At 40.6% G+C, this 22582-nt stretch overlaps 1 protein-coding gene across 1 annotated transcript in view; it reads left to right on the forward strand.

The window, feature by feature from the left end:
- The first annotated feature begins 941 nt into the window (after positions 1-941).
- Positions 942-22582, forward strand: part of LOC119650599 (ATP-binding cassette sub-family G member 4) — a 37485-nt gene continuing 15844 nt past the window's right edge. Inside the window, exon 1 of the mRNA XM_038053460.1 lies at positions 942-1621. Coding sequence (XP_037909388.1) covers positions 1438-1621 — 184 coding nt within the window. The 5' untranslated portion in view covers positions 942-1437. The remainder of the gene's footprint in view (positions 1622-22582) is intronic.

The raw sequence follows: 22582 nt of genomic DNA on the forward strand, positions 1-22582 counted from the left end.
TATAAATATTGGCGAAAGATATTTTATTTTATTGAAATTTATTTTATTTTTATTTTTTTATTTTTTTTTTTAAATCCTTGCATTTTAATAATTTATTTTTATTTCAAATTAATCTAACTTTGAATTGTGGACTGAAATGTGAATATATTAATATTATTCATAACTTTGTGCTCTTTGTGTCTAATTTTTAATACCTTTCCTAATACTTTCATTTATATTTTTCACATATCCATCATTCTTCACTTTCATTCCTTTGGCCGTTAGCATTATTTATTTTTTTATTACTTACCTTACCTACTTAATCTAATTAAAATAATATAAAAAAATTAAAATCCACAAAACTATTATATACATTACATTATAAAATTAATATTTATGTATATATAAGTAAAACAATAATAAAGCAAAAACTAAACTAAAAACTAACTAAAACTAATTCATTCGTGAATGTTTTCAATGTTAACTAAACGACAATCAACAAATTAATCCGATTTATAAACATTTATTTAATAATCAGTCACTGAACTAAAAGTACTAATTCTAATTTTGTGGTTGTATATTATGATATATTTATTTATTATTTATTATAATATTTTGGCATGTATATATGTATTGAAACTATTAAATTTCAAACATTTATTTCGATAAAAAATGTGAAAATTAAAGTAAAGTATCTTTTGAACTTAAACAAACAAGAAAAAATACAAAAGATACAATATATAAGTTATATTGGCAGAAGTGTTAATATATAATTATACTATGTCAACTAGCTGTATTCCGACTGGGTATTTTGTTAAAAATGTTAACTCACACCTACATTGAAAGTGTGGATTGGTGTGCGTGAGTACTCACACTTGAATCTGAATAAACCCGAGAGAGCGTACAGCTTCGGATAGAAATATAACATTTCGAACGATACTGAATGCTATGATACTTTGTTCACTATTATTTTCCTGGTTCGTCAGACTTGAAGCGATTAGATTTTAATTTCGGTACCAGATTCCCATTATTCATATTCAGTTCTCGCTTCGATCTAGTTGGGAATAGGCTGTCTGCGGCTCGGTTTACGCAGCTTGTTCCTCGATTTAGTGATTAAATCTAAATATCTACTGTCGAACTCATATTGGACACTAATTGCTTATCTTATCGCGACAGTGAACAAAGAGAATTCTAACGAGCTTTGTTTAATAGGTCCATGGAAACAGTGGGAAGGCTCGAGTCTGGCACCGAATTTCACCAAAATAAGGAACAATCAACTACCAAGTGATCTTCACTTCGCTTTCTTGCTACGGAAGTGACTTATTTTTGTTTCGTGTTTTCCGAAAGGCGTAGATGTGTCGCATAACGAGTTTGTTTCTACCTTAAATAATTTTCATGTCGTTTTCGTTGGTTTCTGCTTAGAAGATACAGACGAAAATTTAAGATAAATTCGTCAAAATGATCGAAGATAATAGTGTGACCAATAACCTGCTCGGGAACGATGGGAAAAAGCGTGCAGGAATCCTAAAACCTTACATCGCACCAGCACAACCTAAAACACTACAACATCTGCCAGAACGTCCACCAGTTGATTTGGAATTTCATGATTTGAGCTATCGCGTGCGGGAAGGACGGCGAAACAGTAAGTACCATTAGCAATTCTTTTATATAAAAGGCCAAACGAGGTGCTATAATTTCGTGCCTCCAAAGGTTAATATATTGTTGCAAATTTCGAGTGTTAGTGGTAGAATTGATCCTTCTGAGTAAACAATGGAGTTAAAAAGTCCCAAATGATATATCTTTTGTGGAAATGTCTACATTTTATAAGAACGGAGTTGAAATTGTTCAGTAAGTAGGCCGAGCTCTGATCTGTCTGGGTGATAAAAAGAATCCACACGTCATATGTGAATATCAATGCAAGCAGACTTTCCACCAGCAAAACATATGTACAACAATTTTATATACTCAACACGATCGCCAATGGATATAATAAACACAAAATGCAATTCGTCGGCAACCTTGTGGAACTTTGTTGACTTTAACCGAGCACCGAACCTAGATTGCCATTGCCAGAGTGTCGTGGGCAAGTGCCCATATTCATGCTCGGCCGTTTGGATTAGGTCTATCAGAATGGGATTAACCTAGCCAGCAAACATCATGGCTTAATTGGAAAATTACATATGCATATGAAAAGGAAGCGGGTCGAAAGGTTATCAATAAATTCTAAGTGGAATGGAGTCAAGACCTCGTTAAACTGTTAGTAGTTTGATGAAATGTAATGTCAGTCTAGTCTCTGGTGAGTGCTTGCGATTGAATAACCTTTTATTGCAATAGATACTGCAACAAGCCGAGCAGAGCTTGATTTCACTTATATAAGTAGCTTCTCTGATGAACTCCTTCATATGAATACACAGATATGGCACTGAAATTGGAGGAGGTATCTTGGCGAAAGAGTATTAGTTTAGAATTTCCATCGAGAAATCTGGTTTCGGACAGTTCTCATAGTATTTCCCCAAAAGTTGCCTAAACCTTTACTCTTCCTACTCAGCTCTGTGCCAAGTTATTTCATGGTTTATTCTATTGCATAGACAGCAATGAAATTGTCGCCCCTCCTCAATATGTGTCCCTCGCTATCACTTCTGCTCTCCAATAAACTTGCCCAAAGGTTTTCTTCTCCTCCTTCGCTCTTTGTCCTGTTCAGAAGCGGTTGTGCCATTTTGCTCTGTCAAAGGCCTGATCCGGATGCAATTGCGAGGCTTTCAAATCATCATCGAACGTATCAAGTCATCGTTATTTCGGCCGGCATGTTGGTCGTTTCCCTTCGACTTTGATGTTCAGACCAATCTTGGCAAGTGAATTCTCATTAGCGCGAGTTACGTAACCATACCACCGACGCCTCTTTCGGATTTTTTTCACGAACGGTGCAATTCAATATCAATCACACATATCCTCATTTGGGATGTGATCATGGCGTGTTATGCCATTGGTTTAACGCAACATCTTCGTCTGCTTTATCGCGATGCGCCGTTCTTTGCCTTTTATAGTCGGTATGTATCTCGATCATACAGCTTGGGGCTGACAAGAGCAAGACAACTTCAGCTTGATGTTGGTGTTGAGGTAGCTGCATTTCTACATTTTAGACAATACAGGCAAGGCACATTTAGCGCTGTTAATGCGTCGAGTAACATCAAGCCCGCTGACACCTTCAGTGATTTTTTATGCAAATAGGAAGATTGCTATGACCCATCAGATTGAAAGTCTTGGTTTTCTTATTATTTATTTTCAGACCACTCTCCTTGCCTCCTTTATCAAACCCAATGCCATTTGGGGAAGGATTAGCAAAGTCGTTGTACTTGAGGGAAAGGTGATGTGGCCCATTGAATCCATCCATGTTCACCGAGAAGGTATTATGAAAGGCGTCACAAATAATAACAAGGATTATCCCCTTATTCCACCGACGCAACAGTTCTACAAAAGTTGCAAGTACTACGAAGAGCACTTCCGATAGGAGGCCACAGGTTGGTAGCTTAACTCCGTTGAGCGGGTTTTCGCAGAGATAATCTCGGTTTTATTTGGTGAAGCGGTCCGTATTCACATCGTATCGATTCATTTGATAAAACTTAAGTTTTGAAAATGATGGTGATGAAAATACTTTGTGGGGTAGTTAATCGCGGTATACGCCCTAGCTGTTATAGACCATTGTTAACGACATGAAGTTCTTTCTTTTGAAGTTCTAATAATATGTTTCATTGCTCAAATTGACGAATCCATACTTCAAGGGAAACACTTATTGGTCTCAACGGTTTATTTGAAATGTATGTTCAAAAGGGATCCAAGGATTGCATAGGCCATTAAGTCGAACTACCTCATGTATAAGGGCTTTCCAAGCAATACTTCTTCGAGGTCACACTTGTGAACAATGTCCTCTCAAGCACATACAGGGAAAAATCATATCTTCTACCCTAGATGAAAATAAAAATTCTCCTCAAGTTTTCATCTCACCATTCTTCTTGAGGTATCCTAAACAACCAAAAGATATTACCTGATAGTAGCGATCTAGTTTTTTTAGACAACTTACTTGCGAAAATACGCTTGTTGCGCTCTTGCAGGTCGCCGTCATTTTCTTTTCGGATGAGGCAAATTTCTACCTCAGTGGATGCGTCTATAAATCAAGCACTCGCCCGAAGGAACTTCACCAGGGCCCAGGACCTCGTTGGAGTGGTTACAATATGGTGTGCCCTTTGAGGAAATGTAATTATCGGATTTTTTCTTGCTTTAATTAGATGAGATTGAATTGGAAGACGTCTGGTTTCAGCAGGACCATAGGGGCCACAGCCCACACAGTAAGGGTTGTCATAGGCTTTCAAGGTTCCCCGGACACCATACCTTTGTAAGAGGAGAATGAAACTGACCCGCGCGTTCTCCTGATTTGCCTGGATTTTTTTTCTGTGGCATATACTGTCCGGGGGGACGGAGCACATTTGGTTGATACGTTATTTAAAACTTTGTAAATTTAAATTTCCGTTGTTATAAAATGACAACGACTAATTGACTAAATCGTATTTCGGGTGAAAAAGTACGGCTCACATATTGGCAGAAAGTTACACCGCATAAGGAACATGAGAGCCATATCAGAGCCCTTTTTAAGTGAAGTTTGTGGCCAGATAGAAGTCAAAAACTCGAACTCGACCTCTACTTGAGCGCGGCAAGCAATCGAGGAATGCCTCAAACCTCGAATGTCTCAAAACTCTGACAGTTTCTACCAGCACTTTCTCTGCAAATCGGCTAAAACACTAGATCCATTGAACAACGTCCTCAGAGACGCCAAGACGATTTCATGGTGGTCAGACCCTGAAAAAGTTTTCGCTGCGCAAAGATCATCTTCCACGAAGAACTTGCCTTAAACATCCACTGGTATGTGTGACACATTCTCAACTACTAAGCCACTGGAGCAGTTTTGAAGGAAACCCATAAAGATACTTATAAGGCATTTGGTGTTTGTTCAAAAAAAGTTCAAAGTTTCTTAATTCATGTTTCGAAAACACTAGATTGGCTACAATGTGATAAATACCCACGTTAGCCAGAGGTTCTCTCATTACACCTTTAGACTTTTTCAATGCTTTCTACAGGACTTGGATCTCTTGTTTTGAATACCAGCATGCTTGACAACCGAAAAAGACTCACTTTTTGAGGCTTCAAAGAACTTGTTAGTTCTACGAAAATTCGTACATTATATCATCCAGCTTCGAACTTGGTAGGCACATTATCATCATCATCATCAACGGCGCAACAAACGGTATCCGGTCTAGGCCTGCCTTAATAAGAAACTCCAGACATCCCGGTTTTGCGCCGAGGTCCACCAATTCGATCGTCCTGACCTACGCCATCGCTCCATCTTAGGCAGGGTCTGCCTCGTTTTCTTTTTCTACCATAGATATTGCCCTTATAGACTTTCCAGGTGGGATCATCCTCATCCATACGGATTAAGTGACCCGCCCACTGTAATCTTTAGAGCGTATTGAGCCGGATTGTTGATGTCGAATGGTCTTGGGAGTGATCCTGCCGCTTTTATCTGGCCTCGCACATTGGTCAGCGTCAGCCTAGTCAGTCTTATTAATTTCGTCGGGATACCGAATTCTCTCATGGCCGTGTTCAGTTTTACCCTGGCCATGCTATCATAGGCGGCTTTAAAGTCGATGAACAAATGATGCAACTGTTGTCCATATTCCAACAGCTTTTCCATCGCTTGCCGCACAGAGAAAATCTGATCTGTTGCTGATTTGCCTGGAGTGAAGCCTCTTTGATATGGGCCAATGATGTTCTGGGCGTATGGGGCTATCCGGCCTAGCAAGATAGTGGAGAATATCTTATAGATGGTACTCAGCAACGTAATTGCTGCACTGTGATATGTCCCTTTTATGTATGAGACAGATAATGCTTCGTTGCCAATCGTCAGGCATTGATTCGCTGTCCCATACCTTGAGCACAAGTTGATGAACCACTTGGTGTAACTAGTCGCCCCCATATTTAAACCAATTCGGCTGTAATTCCATCGGCTCCTGGCGAGTTATGATTTTTTAGCCGATGAATTGCACGGATTGTTTCTCCTAAACTTGGTGGTGGCAGTATTTGTCCGTCGTCTTCAGTTGGCGGGACCTCCAACTCGCCGATGTTCTGGTTGTTCAGTAGCTCATCAAAGTACTCAACCCATCGCTCCAATATGCCCATTCTGTCGGAAATCAAATTTCCCTCTTTGTCGCGGAAGGATGAGCATCGAGGTGTATAAGTCTTCATCCTGCTGACTTGTTGGTAAAACTTCAGCGCATAGTGCGGTTGTTCCCTGTACTTTTCTGTGTATCTGTGTGTCTGTGAACTACTTGTTGGTTCTCCCAGGCTTCCTTTTTCCGTCTGTGAAGTCGCTTCTCCGCTCGACGGAGTTCGTGATAAGTTTCTGCGCGTGCCCGCGTTCTTTGAGAATGCAACATTACTCAGTATGCGGCGTTCTAGGTTACATTCATCGTCAAACCAGCCGTTCCGACTCCTTTTTTGGCTGGGGCCAAGTATGTTTGTGGCCCTATTATATCTCATACATATTTATAAATTAACTCACAAATAAGTCCGTTAATACCGGTGTATGTATTTAGCATTTCATCAAAAGTAAAGTTTGTAGATACTTTTAAGCACCCAATGATAAAGAAAATCACATACTTCTGAAAAAGAGTAGTAAATCTGGACATGCTTAGTTGAAATTTCAGAAACAATGGAGACAAGAAACCAGTCACAAAAACTATATTTTTCAATCACATAGCTTGGAGCTGACAAGATAATGACGGTACCGATCACTTTCTATGTGCCCTTGTATAGCACCATAGGGAGGATATTGGTGCGGAACAACCTTAATGGTTGATGTTGAGATAGCAGCATTTCTGTATGTCATTAATGCGCCGGGTAACATCGAGTATCGGACCAGTTTGAGGACCAACTTCAAATACACATTTAGGGAGTTTCCTATCTTCAATTCAACATCCGGTAAATACTGCGAGACCTCAGAAAAGGGACCAAGGCCATATATTCCAACCAATTTCCGGAACGAAGTATTTCACACCGTTCACGATCTGGCGCACCCAGGTATTTGAACAACGAATCGGTTAGTTACCGTGAAATATTTCTGGCCGTCCATGAACAAGGATATTAATTCTTGGGCCAGACAGTGCATCGCATGCCAGAAATGTGAAACTAGAAGGATGTGGGGAAAGTTCTAGGAGTTTTCCCTCGGTCCACATCTTTGGCCCTTTGCAAGACTCGCACGGTTTCATCGATCGATTGTTCAACGTGGAGGCCTAAAGCCGATACCTCTGTGCAGACACCCTCTGTCAAAAATGGATTCTACGCTTTGATGTGCCGGCAATTATAATCACTGACCAGGGAATGCAGTTTGAGTTGTCCCTTTTCTAAAAATTGGCGAAACTCGTCGGCTTATAAAGGCCATCGGACAAGTGCGTACCATCCGTAATCCAATGGGATGTCGAAAGGTCTCAAAGGACGTTGAAGGCCGCTATAATGTCCCAAGACGACCCTTCTTGGTTGCAAGTCCTGCCACTTGTTCTTCTTAGGCTCCGAACAGTCAATCAAGGGGAATTTCCTGCAAGTCCCGCGGAGCTAGTATACGAGAAGAACCTGATATTCCTCAGCGATCCTGTTCTCGATATCAGGTCGGAACTCAACGTTACCAGTCTGTTGCATTTGCTCAAGGACGCAATGCCAAAGCTACCTGCTGGAGTTACCAGAAATTTAACGCTTCTACAATTTGAGAGTTGAGGCATTTCTCTTTCTCTCTTTTTTCGTGGATAAATGCAATTGATACTACTAAAAATATGTATGGCGTCAATCAAAAGGATCCATAATAACACCATCACTACCCCAGAAAACATTGAGAAGCTAATTGGCATTTCGAGGCGTTCCATTTATCGAGTAGTTAAAGAACATCTTCATATGCATCCTTCCAAATTGGTAGTCATCCATGAATTCCTGCCGCTTGATTATGAAATATGCTTGCGCGCTCCCGCGGGACGCTGTCATTTTCTTTTCAGATGAGGTACTCAGCTCAGTAGATGTGCCAAGAAACAAAACATGCGCTATTGGAGAGTACCAAACCTCAGGAGGCTCCACCAGAGGCCTCTGCATTCCTCTTTACATGACCATGATCTTGGATTTTGTCTTGCTTGAATTGAATGAGTTTGAATTGGAAGATATCTACTTTGATTTGAGCTGGCTGATTTGGCTTTTTTCGATTTTTTCCTGTGGGGATACCTAAAATCCAAAGTTTACAATGACCATCTTAGGACCCTGAAGACCTTCAAGAGAGTGTACAAAAAATTACAAAAAGATTGCTGCTAGAGTGTCTACAGGGGACGGAGCACATTTGAGTTATACACTATTGAAAACTTTGTATCCACTCTTTCTGATTTCCAGGGCTACACTATCTCCACCATGATTAATTGATTGAAGTGTCTCATCAGATATAGTCTCTCTAGCAGACATTGCAAAAATCGCAGTAATTAACCAATTGATTTATGTGACCTTTTGTAATGATTTTCGGATTAAGAAACAGAAACAAACACAGATGAAATAAACTACGAGGCATTAATTTCCGCTTTGCGTATACCGACGATATCCTTATTGCTTGCCAATCACCAGAGAAACACGAGAGCCATGTGAGAACCCTTTTTGAGTGTCTTCACAAGTTTGGATTCAGTATCAAACTCGCTAAATGGAATTTAGGGGAGACAGAAGCCGAAAACCTCACCAATGACATCGATCCACTGGTAACTCGACCTCTACTCGAGCACGACAAGCAATCGGAGATTGTCCCAAACCTCGAATGTCTCAAAACACTGATAATTTCTACCGCGGATCGGCTAAAAGACAAATTCCGTTGAGTGATGTCCTCAGAGACGCCAAGACGAGTTCATGGAGGTCAGACGCTGGAAAGGTTTTCGCTGCGCAAAGAGCATCTTCCTCAAAGAGCTTGCCTCAAACATCTACTGGTATGGGTGACGCACTATCAGCTACTAAGTCACTGGAGCAGTTTTGAAGCAAACCTGCGGAGATACTTAAAATGCATTTGGTGTTTGTTCCAAAATAATAAAATACTAAAAGGACTAGAAAGACTGGTAGATCAGTTCTAAGGGATACACACATTCCTAAGGGGCCACTTCACCATAGGCAACACGCCTACCAGAAAGGCAAATCCACGGAGATAGCACTCCATGAACTTACGGCAAAAATTGAAAAGGCGATATCCGAAAAAGAATACGCCTTAGGCGCATTCATGGTGCCTTCAATTATGCCTCATTCGCGGCAATTTGTGATGCGGCAAGACAGCATGGAATCGAATCGCTGCTAATCAGTTGAAGAGAAGAAAGAGAAAGAGAAAAATCCACATATCGGTCGGCCAGAAGTCTATTGAAGCAGGATGTCTCAGGGGCTGCCCACAGGGAGGAGTTCTCTCTCCACTGTTATGGCTCTTGGTGATGGATACCCTGCTGTCGCTCCTGGAGGACAAAAAAGTCTTCGCGCAAGCATTTGCGGACGACCTAGACGTAATAATTACCGGCAAGTTTGCGGACACAGTATGTGACCGCTTGAATGCAACTCTGCATGTAATCCATAGCTGGTGCCTCCGCAATGGACTCACGGTGAACGCTAAGAAGACTGGACTAGTTATGTTCACTAGGAACGTCAGGTGGGGCAGCTGTAGGCTACCCACCTTAGCAGGGGCGGAAATCCAGCTGACACAAACAGTCAAGTGATAGATGATGATCGATAAATACCCACGTTAGCCAGAGTAACTTCTATTACAGAATATCACCTTTAGACTTTTTCAATGCTTTCTACAGGACTTGGATCTTTTGTTTTGAATACCAGCATGCTTGACAACCGATAAAGACTCACTGTTTGAGGCTTCAAAGAACTTCTTCTTCTTCTTTTTCTTCAGCCTTTGTCCCGTTCACAAGCGGGGTCGGCTCGTCGTGACCGGCTTCGCCATTTGGATCTATCTCTAGGCAATCTCTAGGCTTTCAAATCCCCATCCAGCGTATCAAGCCACCGTTGCTTAGGTCCGCCTTTTGGTCGTTTACCATCGACTTCGATGTTCAGACCAATCTTGGCAAGTAAATTGTCGTTTGCACGAATTGCGTCACCATACCATCGAAGACGCCTCTCTCGCAACTTTTCCACGATCGGTGCAACCCCATAACGATCGCGGATATCCTCATTTCGGATGTAATCTAAACGTGTGACGCCACTAGTCCAACGTAGCATCTTCATCTCCATTACCGCAAGACGCCGTTCATTGTCTTTTATGGTCGGCCAACACTCAGAACCATAGAGAGCGACTGGACGGACGACATTGCGGTAAATTTTAGATTTGAGACGTTCGTTGATACGTCGATCACAAAGGACACCAGTTGTGGAACGCCACTTCATCCAGGTTGCGTTAATGCGTGAAGCAATTTCATAACGCAGTTCTCCATTGGCTGATAGCGTTGACCCGAGGTATTTAAATCGCTCAGCTTCGAATAACTTGGTAGGCACAGGTTGGTGAAATTGCCCCCTGAGCGGTTCGAAATACCGCCCACTATATGACATGAAACCCGAATAACAACTGAAGAGAACATTGGTGCTTCACCAGGTTGTTTATCGAACAGTCTAACAAATTTCAAGACAACGAACATCCCAAATTCTGGCCCTTCGTTGGGTGTGAACAGTAGTAGTAGTAGTCCCATCCCGTCCAGGGTTGGTAGGTAAAGACGGAGATATAACTGTTAAGTTAGTTAATTTCTTGGAAATTTTCCTAATCTAAACTTCCCTTCTAACATTACTTCCCCTTTAAACATATTCCTTGAGCTCGAAACCGGGCAAATGGAATAGATGTTTCATAATCCCAACAGCGTGAACTGAATGAGTAAAAGGTTTGTTTCTCCGCAATCTAAACAATCTTAATGAGATTAGTAATTGATCGGATTAATCATTTTAGTAGGAATACCATGACGATAATTGCTGGGTAACTCAGTTGACCAGAGGTAGATGCGAGGGATCTGAATACAAATGAAAATGCGCTCAGAATCACAATGATCTGAAATGTTCACTCAAGCGGCTCCAGCTCTAAATCCGGGTGAAAAGTATATCCTGCAATCGCTCATGAAATTCTTGGAAGTGTCTGTTCTGGGAAAAAAACTTTTCCGAAAAAGGAAAATATATGGCACGCTGGGCTGTGGCTGGATATATTTTTAGATTTTATGACTGTTACAGTCCCTGATGACCTTTGGAAATCAGCTAATTTCCTCCCGTCAGTGATGACTTTTTGATACCTACCCTTGCCCATGTTAGGAGCATATTACAATGGAAAAGCTTCATTCGAGGAGTTTGAATTGAAAGATGTATCGGACATGTAATACGCGTATCTATTTATGCCTCCATTAAAGACTCATTTACATATCAATATATGAAAATTTATTAAAAGTTTATACAGATTTAAATGCTTTTTTATTGCTTCCACGTGCGGAACTTCGTACTCTATCCCATGTTAATGAAGGGGCATTTTCATTACGATTACGATAAGTCCCGTTCCTGGCATAAAGCCACCTCATTTGATAAGATGTAAGGTTGACAAGTGCGTCTTGAAAATCTAATCAATATTCTTGACATTATTTTAAATTAATTTTGTATTTGGCGTAAGTCACGCAGCTGTTTCCATACATTTTACATACACATTTTATGCATTTTACTAAAATATGGAAGTAACGGTGAGTTAACGAAATCCAGCTCATTCCATTCAAAGATTCTGACAAGGTGGGTCTTTAAACATATGAGTAAATACCTGACTTTAACCATGTGAACTGAACTAGATTCATATTTGCTTAAAGATTAAGTGGATATTGTTAATCTTTGTTCCGGACAAGGTATTAGCAAAATTACGTGCTATCGATTTTCACATAAATCATCTTTATTCCGTGATTGTATAAATTGCATTTGTGTGGATTTGCGATTTATATTTTAAAATGTTTTATGCATATCATCGTCAACGTCGCAACAACCGGTATCCAGTCTAGGCCAGCCTTAATAAGGAACTCCAGACATCCCGGTTTTGCGCCGAGGTCCACCAATTCGATATCCCTAAAAGCTGTCTGGCATCCTGGCCTACGCCATCGCTCCATCTTAGGCAGGGTCTGCCTCGTCTTCTTTTTCTCCATAGATATTGCCCTTATAGACTTTCTGGGCTGGATCATCCTCATCCATACGGATTAAGTGACCTGCCCACCGTAACCGGATTTTATCCACAACCGGACGGTCATGGTATCGCTCATAGATTTCGTCATTGTGTAGGCTACGGAATCGTCCATCCTCATGTAGGGGGCCAAAAATTCTTCGGAGGATTCTTCTCTCGAACGCGGCCAAGAGTTCGCAATTTTTCTTGCTAAGAACCCAAGTTTCCGAGGAATACATGAGGACTGAGAGACCATGAGATCATGGTCTTGTACAGTAAGAGCTTTGACCCTATGGTGAGACGTTTCGAGCGGAACAGTTTTTGTAAGCTGAAATAGGCTCTGATGGCTGACAATAACCGTGCGCGGATTTTGGCGTTCCGGAAGTCCATTCTTTTTCGACAAATTAACTACGTTTTGGATCAGAATTTTGTCATAGCTGAGACTCTTAACCTCATGACTAATTTCGTTATTGTTTCAGTCCCTCCCAGGATCTCTAACAGGGAGTTCAATATGGCACTCAGTAGGCTTCTCTCTTTCTGTGAGAGATATGACAATGTCCTGGATTAAATATCCAATAGCCACCACAATCCCATTTGCATTTTTACTCATGTGCTTAATGTAGTTTCAAAATTTAAAATTCATGCCAATAGGCAAAAGGTTCAGATCGGTAATATAAGCCCCCTAGCAGATATCCTCCTCCTCACTCACTGGAAACGTGAAATAGCTGTCTTAACTAGAACTTCCCCTGCTTATTAAAATTAGTGATCATACCCTCATCCATATTAAATCCAGCATCTTTTTGCGTAAGGAGATAATGAGGACGTGCTCTATAAGGGACTATTTAAACTCTATCATTCCTAAAACCTTGGCTGGTAGGTTGGTTAATTTTTCAACCAGTTTTTCCTAAGTTCTCCCACCCCAAAAGGCTATTAATCTCTATATATCTTTGTTAAGGCCCATGAACGCTCCAAAGTACTATGAAAACAAACTCAACTGAATTTCTACTTTTATCTTGAGAATATTACTGAGGCTGACCAGAACCACCCCTTTGCACCAGGTCTTGCACTGGCTGAAGAGCCACCACTCCGCTTCAGAATGCCTCATCTAGCGGCTAAGGAATTTCTTAAATTAAAGGAAAGAAATCCTGAAAACTTTCAATTGGCAGTGCAAAACTCAGATGCTGAAAATGGTCTCTCCTCGATCTATAAGTCGTCCCAAAGCTTGTTCGATACTGTAATTCCCAATGTTATTCCCACATCCTCTAATAACCTTGAGGTTATCCTGTCCTATGACTTTGGTGTTACTTGTGGCAGAGCCTGTTACGTCCACCTGCCTGTAGCCATAGGTACGGATGGCAGAAGAGTTCGCAGCAGGCAGTCGTAGGTCTTGCGGAATCAAAATGTTCGGACGGGGTACAGGGGGAACCAACACTTCAGCGCTCGTGCCAACCAGGGAGTCACGTCTGCTCAGCGGGTCGAGGATTGTAAGGCGACATGGTTTTGCGATTCGAGTAGCCTTCGCCGAGGCGTTGTTGAGTTAAACGTGCATCCGGTGCATCGCTTAAGCTCCGTATTTACGATAATACCAACAAATCGTCGAGGTCGATGAGGGTCCCGGCACGACTACTCAAACGCCCTTTTAGGTTAGCAGACCGCGACCGTGATTGCGATCGAGAACTACCCCCCGAACGCAAAGCACCGACCGTTGCTGTGAACTTCGTGACCGCGTCGGTCAGTGACATCACCATGGCCTTGAGCTCATCGATCCCCCGAGCCATATCTCGGGAAACTTCCGCGACCACGGGGCGCGCGTAAACCTGGCGCGTCAACACCTCCAGCGATCGCGAGTCCGCGCAGGACATTCGGGATTCATTGCAGCCAGAGGGACTTTAGTAACTTCAAGCCAACCTTATCCGTAATCAACCGCCTCATTTCTCGAACCAACTGGCTGGGAGTACGGCCGCCTAACGTAGGTCTCTTCGTCGAGACCGATGAGGGTCGGCGGAACCACCCCGCTGGATTGCGCCGCCAAAAGGAAGACACCCTAACCGCGACAGCTGGCAACGGGGGTTTCGCGTCTCCCACGGTCTTTTCTTCGCGGAACACCGAAGCAGACAAACAAACTGTGGTCCCAACGAATTTGCGTTCCATCGACGCAACAAAGTAATTTGTTTTAATATCACATTTTCGTTATTTTATTAACATTTAACGATTTTTCGTTCCTATTTAGGTTATTCTTTTTCGTTTTAAATCAAAATAATGTAAACTGCCCGACAGACTTGTCGAGAGGGTCATTCTTGACATTTTTCACCCCAATCTTCTGTCAGGCCGTCAGCTTCTTCCGCCAGACAAGGGTCTAGAAGTAATTAGCACCGCCACACCTATAAAGTTTTTCTCATGAAGGTTTGGAAACATAGAGTCGGTCAAATATAACACAAGGTTAAGGAAACCAATGAACACATAATTTTTTGGTGTAAGGATTATGCTCAGGTTCGGATAAAGTGTAGATGGTATAATAAGTTTTTTAACCTTAAACAAATCTTTTTGAGCAGAAATCCCTGCATGCGGAGGATACAGTCAAACTATAACACATATGGGGTTTTTTCACAAGTTCACCGCGCAGCATTCCCTACCCTCACCTTTCCCTTTCTCTGCACTGGCCGACCCTTACCCCTCTATGCTCTGTTCGCTGTGTTTAGTAGAATCACGGAGAATGGAACTTAAATAAATGTGTGTTGACCAAGAACGATAGTGTATTTCTGGCAACTTAGGCAAAGGGTCCGCCATTAGTCCTGTTGATGCACTTCGGTGGTATCAGGTCCCCTGCCTGCCTGCCGGGTTCCAAGGGACAAACAAAAATCAACAACAAGTATCTTTTCTTCACTTTGTCAGTCGACGTTTAATGATGGAATTAGCCCTTACTGAAATGAGTTTGATAGCCAGTCTTTTACGTGAAAAGGGAAAGAAGAAGTTGACTAGTTATTTTTATTAAACAAATACGGTATTTCGGAAATCAGTTTTCTCCTCCCACAGAGGCAAAACACCGCTATGCCCATTAAATAATATAGGAGACGGTATCATTTTGGAATGAAATGACCGATTGAAGGAAAATATTATGCACCCCGATAATTCATCGATTCCTACAAATCTTGTCGCTCAATAAAAATTGGCTGAAGAAGACACACTACTGAAGGGAACAGTTGGTTCCCGAAATACGATATATGTGAAGTATAAGTTAATGATTTTGCCTAGAACGGGGAGTGAATGAAAACGAGAAGATGGTTTTTTGATTAGGGACAATCCTATTGTATCTATTCGCAGATATCGATATTTCGGGAACCAGTTGCTCCCTTCCTCAGTGCTTACACTCTGAAATTAAAAATATAAAAAAAATCTCCGGCCGGACAGCAGCAAGCCCTGGAGAAAATACTCTCCAAGGGAAGAAAACTTGAACCTTATATTATGTTTAAAAGTAGTCATATTTGCGACATACTACTAATTGACAACCACCTCCTCTCATTTATAATAATTATTAAGAAGCTTACACGCAATAATGTTTCCGATTTATCCAATCATTCAAAAACTTTACAGAACTCAATTATCTTCCAGAAACCAGTTCCAAACACGATTCCATGTTCCTGTCGCAACTTCTTGCTATGTCTCCGTGTATCAATGTATGTCTCAGACGATTAAAAACAATAATTAATGTGAATAGAACAATATGTCCGCTAAAAAAGTCATTTCCACCACAAGAGAATAAAGACGTACATGCAATACTGATTTTTATATAAAAGGCGATAGCAATTACTGCGGACATAGAGCATGGACTATGAACTGTTTATTATGCCATACAATTAAGTTGGGTACACTCTTTATTTGAGCTGATATTTAATCGAGATTGTTTTGAACAGAAGCAGAACAAGAGCTTTAAATTCTTCACAGACAGTTTTTAACACATTCGCGGACACTTGTTCATGCATTATCAATGAAATGTGACCCATTTCTAAACTGCGATAAACTTATTACTTAAGATTTGATCCCCACGTATTTGCGCATTTGTTTAGACGCTTTAAGAGTAGTGTCGAAAACTTTATTGAAACAAACAAGCTATATTCCACTTACGCAAACACTCATTAAAAATAAAAATAAGAAGGTTTCCGTAATGCCGTAATAACCAAGTGTAATCCATCTTATAATTCACATCCATGTCGTGTTTGCGATTATACATAAAGGAGCGATTACCACCTGTAGACACCTTCGGTTTCGTTGCTCCCAGGGCAAAGGTGAGACAGCATCTAATGAGTTGCCTCTGTCCAGGACCGTCAGTCAGCCACTTTTTTAAATTTTTTTTAAATTTTTTGGTCCGTGGACCACAAATGTAGAAGAAAGTTTCTTCCGAATTGGCCCGGTCCGACATCAACTGGACGCGGACTTAAGGCTCCCTGAATCCTCAAATAAAAATAGCTATATGATATCTAATTTTTAAAGGTCACCAAATCCCCCCTCCGTTTCAGTAATTTCATCCTAGAAGTACATTAAGTAACTTCAGGTTACATAGTCTATGCTATAGAGAACGATTCTGGAAAGTTTAGTGGAGTTCTTTTCATTCTTACCTACTATCGTAGGTCCTTTCACGTAAATTTGGTGCAGCCTGCATCATCATATCTAGATTGCCAGTATCAGATTAAAATGAATAGTCTGACATACTTAATGCAGATACAGTGCAAACCACGAGCTATGTACGTCGTCATGCAACGAAATATTCTTACATAAGAAGTACATAAAACTTCTCATGTCTGAAGTACTGAGCTTCCTGTATGGCGTTTCGCTCTACTGTTCCAAAAGCTGACCAATATCTCTGCCATTAGATCCTGATAAGTGAACCAATCCCGTCGTGGTCCTTAATCTTAGAAGACGATTTGAATGTCAAACATACGCTACACGAAACATTTCCCATTTTAGCCTGTCGCTTCCTATCTTTTGTGAAAGGAATTTAAGGACATAGCTTCCACTTTCTACAAGTTGATTTTATTTGAGCAAATAAGCACTTATTTCGGGAGGTACTTACTCCATTCTTTAGTGTTTAGTTACGTTAGCCGTTTCCACTTGAACATCAACATTAACGTATAACAAAACCTAATAATCCAAGCACTATTCCATTCCTTGAAATCGCTTCCAGCCTCAGTGGAGACGACGTTTTCACTCTAGATATCCAATTTCGACATGATCCAGGAGCGAGCTATCCATCCATCGCTTCTAACAACACCTGGCTTAAACAACGTCAACTGGCAACCTCAAGTGCGAACAAAATTCACAATGCAGTCATAACCATCATAAAAGGTAAAGGATGGAGCTAAAAGACCAAGCTGTTAGCGATTAAGGGTTCCACGAAAGGCACCTCCAAAACTCCAAGTGGTCACATATCATCGGAGGCTATAGAATAGTCAATCAGTCTACTAAAGTCTTTCGGTGTTATAGAGAGAGATGCGGAGATGCCATATTTAGAAAAACTAAGCGACTGGGATAAGATCGAAAAGGAGGATCCACGACGGATTACATCCTCGATCCATGTTACCCCTGCCTGGGATGTTTTGTGAGGTACGGCCTCTGAGGTGCTCGTCCTTCCTAGACATCCTCAGACCATGATTTTGGAGGATTTCCCTAATGCAAAAGTTTTACGGGCTAAGAAAGAGGAGAAGAAAAGGAGTCCTCAAAGTAATAGAGTGGGGGGTATAATATTCAAAGTGGTAACTGACCTAGCTTCGTTCAAATGGCTGATGAACCAGTCAAACCTTCACGGTATACTGGGCATTGAAGCTTTAAGGATTCTCATTCATTATCAAAGACAGGGAGGGCTCACAACATCTGATGCCGCATGCTCTATCTCGCACCAGCGGAAGTGGATGCTTTGGAGAAAAATGGGAACAATGGAGACGTTCATTTTGATCGAGCGTATTAGAGAGAATATGCAATGGATTGGTATACAAGCGAACCAGCCGCAAGGACAACAGGCTTGGAAGCTTTGGATACCGGAGGAGCTGCTGGCTGAGATGACCACCCGCGTCCATGATCATCCTTTAAGCGCACATGTAGGGGAGGGGGGTAGTTAAACCTTGGATAGACAGCGGTTGTGATTCTATTGACCTAAAATTGTTTCACAAGTCAAGGACTACATCCGTAATTGTGAAACCTGCAAGCTCCCAACTAAACGCTCCAGTCTCTAATGGGAAAAGCGTTCATCTCCGATCAGGTAGCTCTCCCGTCGATGTAGAAATCACAGGTGGAAGGGCAACATCAAGCCCGCGCCCCGGATCTTCAGCCGAGCTTAATGATGCTCAAGGGGAGTCGGAGGACGCGACAAAACCACCGGAAAACTTGTTCTCTCGAGAATGGTTCCCCAGGGTTCGCGATGAATTGAACATGCCTTTTAGTGATATACCGTTGCCGACACGAGGCTTCAGGTTAAGAAGCTCCGAGACCGAAGGCATTCCTTATTGGAATCGCGGAAATAGACCTCGTCCTGGTCCACCAGTCCTTGATATTCCTTCGTTTGATGGGGACCTTCGTCACTTTGAGTCTTTTCGCAGTATTTTTCAATCAGTCTATGAAGGATCTGATATTGGGCGAGCAGAAAGGCTAATGATGCTGCAGAGCAAATTAAAAGGTGATGCGAGGAGAGCCGTAGAGCACTTAGGAGTGCATGGGGAAAACTACGAGAAGTCCTGGGAATTTCTGGAACGACGCTACAGTAATCCTCGAGCGCTGGTAGAAAAGGAGAAGGGCACTTGACACAATGCGCTCAGTGGTTCAAAACCTGAGGAAGCCTGGGTTCAATTGTGATCAAGGTGTACCTTTCATACCTTTTATCCTCACTCGTAAAATGAATATCTCCACCCGACGGGAATTTGACTCATTGCTTAAGCAGCCAAAACTTCCCGTAACAATTGATGATATTGATCTATTTCTGGAAAATAGGTACATAGTTATGTCTCCCAGTTGGGAGGGGTTGGGCGGACTCGCGAAGGTTCAAGCAGAAGAACATTCCGTTGCTAAGAAGGCAGAGACCTTAGGTGGTCGAAAAAAACCGCATAGGGAAATTTCCCTTGCCGCAAAAGCACAAGGGGGTAAAATAAAGCGTTTTCCATGCTACATTTGCATGGAAGAGCAGGGGTTCTCTGATGAAAATTATTCGATATCATCACTTTTTTCATTGAAATTTATATAACTCCAGGCTCGAAAGAATTCCGCCTTTCCACACCCCTCCCGTCAGACTTATTGGTGATCACATTGAGTACTATGTTCCAATAAGTTCAGCTTTGAATCTTTATATCAGCCTCTTTTTCCTTTAGGTCTTTGGTCGATTACACTTTTGCTCTCAATTGCGAGTTCTTGTTGGTTATGGATGTCTACATTCCTCCGTTTCACAATAAAAACCCTACTAGTGTTTTCAACATCACACTGCTTCACTAAACTATTACTCGAAGAACATCAGGGTGACAGGCTCTGTCATTTATAGCCAATGTAAAGAAGAGAAGGAGACGCCCTCGTCTGTCATGTCAAGCTAACTAGTTTCCTGAAAATTACCTCGGAAAGGTCTACTTCAATGAAAAATTTGAATGCTCTTTACCTTCCGGTGGTGTCATCAGATACAGGAAAGCCGGCGAGCTTCAGGAGACGGAATAGATGCATCAGTGGATAGTATAGTGGACTTAATATATGAAGCCTGCTCCTTTATAAGATTCCAGATTGACTACTGCATCTGTTAGGTCTTTGTTTTCTGTATTACTTGTCGTCGAAAGCACAAGTCTATTAGTGATTTTAACACCAGGATTTCAGGATTTCTTTTTCTACATCTGCTTCATGAGTATATATAAACTTGTTGCCTATATTCGTGGATAGAATTTTTTGCCAGTCAAATTATCACGTGCGTTCAATACAAGTTTTTCTCCAGTCTATCATAAGAGAACATTCCGGGTTAAGAACTTTTCAATGAAATTTATATGATAATTTTCAAATATGGTTACCCGTTTGTTGTATATCCAAAGAGAGTGGATGGGAAATTAAAATAAATAATTTATTTTAAATAATTCCGTGGACTCGCAAAAAAAAATCAAATAATATTAAAAATGTCGAATTTATTTGTATTAAAAAATAATTCTTTTGAAAATATTATGAGACACGTTCTCAGTTTAAAGTACCAAATCCGATCCCCAGTAGCAACCGGTTTTGGGGCCGAAAGTCGAACTCTATAAAAATTATAAAAAACATGACGTCACCAATTCTCTCAGTGTAACTGGAATTTATTTTTCCATGATAGCCATCTAATCTGAAATCTTATCAATTGATTTACAATCAAACCGTCAACCAATCTTACATTTGTTAAATTTATTTGAACCCATACGTACGCAGGATCAAGATTAAAGTATATTTGATGTGTTAAAAATAACCTTGAAAATTTCATTCATACTACAAACTTGCATCTACTCTAAGTTACCGAGATACGTACTGAAAACTTGTTAGTCAGATACAAAGGTACTTACGTAAGAAGAAAAAAGTTAAAGTGCGACGTCTTACCAGCAAGTTTATCTTGTGTTTAGGGTTCCACCTGGGAGGAGATTTGAAACTATATTAGATGTTTTCTACTGAAACACAGAAATTATGGCATTTTAGATTTATATCACAGCCAATGGTACGCATGGACATATGTACAAACATTCATGCATACATTACACAACTAAAGATACTCGTAGTGTATAGTACGTTGGTTTTAGCATTGACGACTATGAGGTAAACGATTACACATATGAAATCGTAGGCATTTGTACATATATCACTCTTTTTGCATCAAACGTAACTCTCAGAAACTCGTTCGGTGGTGGTATCTGATTTCATGGAAATGCTTCTGAGATCTTTGCACCGCAACTTTTAGGTGGTATCTTTGTTAAGATTCGTACATTTCATTTATTTAAGCTAAGCAGGAAGTTCATTTGCAGTTTATTGTTGCTTCCTGGTCGAATGATATTTCATCATTTTATATTCGTATTGAAAAGTATCTTTAATAAAACGACCATGTCGAATGTCGATTAATAAGTGAAACATATAAAAACAAACCATTTCTTCAATCTTTAAGAAAACAAGGCTCGTTATCTCACTGTTCTACCGCAAATCTGAAACTCAAAATGTTATTTAAAATAAATTATAAAATATAGTATAATATAAAAATTATAAAATAATTATTTAAAATAAATTTATTTCAATCGGGTTTTCAAGTTAACTATGAAAAGTCCTTCATTTTTTTTACATTTGTTAATATAAAATACTTTTCTTCAAAGTTTACATATTACTTCTCAACAAAATGAAGAATGTTGATCTAATACGCAGAATAAGATACTTTCTCCAAGCTGACGTTCAAAAGTCAACTACAAGAAATAGCATTTTAAATCCATCGATCATGTCTACCTACCCCTTTAAGAGTTCACTTACCCAACACTGAAAGAAGCACTAACTACATGCCTTCGTACATATATGATTGTGCAAAGTTTATAATCATGTGAGCTTTACTCACTTAACATTGATGAACGTTAATGGACAAATTTGTTAATCTTTTTTAAACCAGTTTCTGATTATGTTGATTATATCTTATTTGAAGGGAGTCAGACTGGATGTATATAATTTTTTAATAATGCATCCAAATATCTTGATAAAATAATTCTGAAAGTTAAGAAACATGTTTAGCATTAAAGAGACAATGAAGTCAGTTATAACATTAATTTATTAATTTTGTGGATACCAAACCGTAGAAAGCTTAAACCATGCTCCTTTATGAATAGTGAAGAGCTGTAAACGGGGAAAACCATCTGCAACACTCTTTCTATAAAATTAAAAAATAAAATGAATGATGCAGGATCCATAGTTCCAGACTCAGGCCCTGTGGTAGGTCCATTGTAAAACCGCATCTACTAAAACAAAAATCCATGCCCGTGGCTGGCATTCAAACCAATTACTTCAACGCGTGTACATCTTCAGTAAATAAGCTGAAAAAAGTAATGTAATCAAACCATCCTGACTGGTAGGAGATGACCAAGTGGAGAGAGCTACTCCAAAAATCTAAAAAAAGTAAGAAATTGACCCCCCGCTCCGTCGAGGTCTTTCGCCGACTCATACTTGCATGCCTCTATGGTACCCTGGCTCCGTAAAGTGTGGATGGGAGGTTGTTTGAATACTTCGATCCCTCACGTGTCATTGAACAAAATTTTACTTATCCTCAACCGATGCGTGGTTCAACATTGAAACCTAAAAAAACTCAATCAATACTTGTCCTGGCTCTAGTGTAAA

Source organism: Hermetia illucens, chromosome 1 (assembly GCF_905115235.1).
Source record: "Hermetia illucens chromosome 1, iHerIll2.2.curated.20191125, whole genome shotgun sequence".
NCBI classification, from domain to species: domain Eukaryota; kingdom Metazoa; phylum Arthropoda; class Insecta; order Diptera; family Stratiomyidae; genus Hermetia; species Hermetia illucens.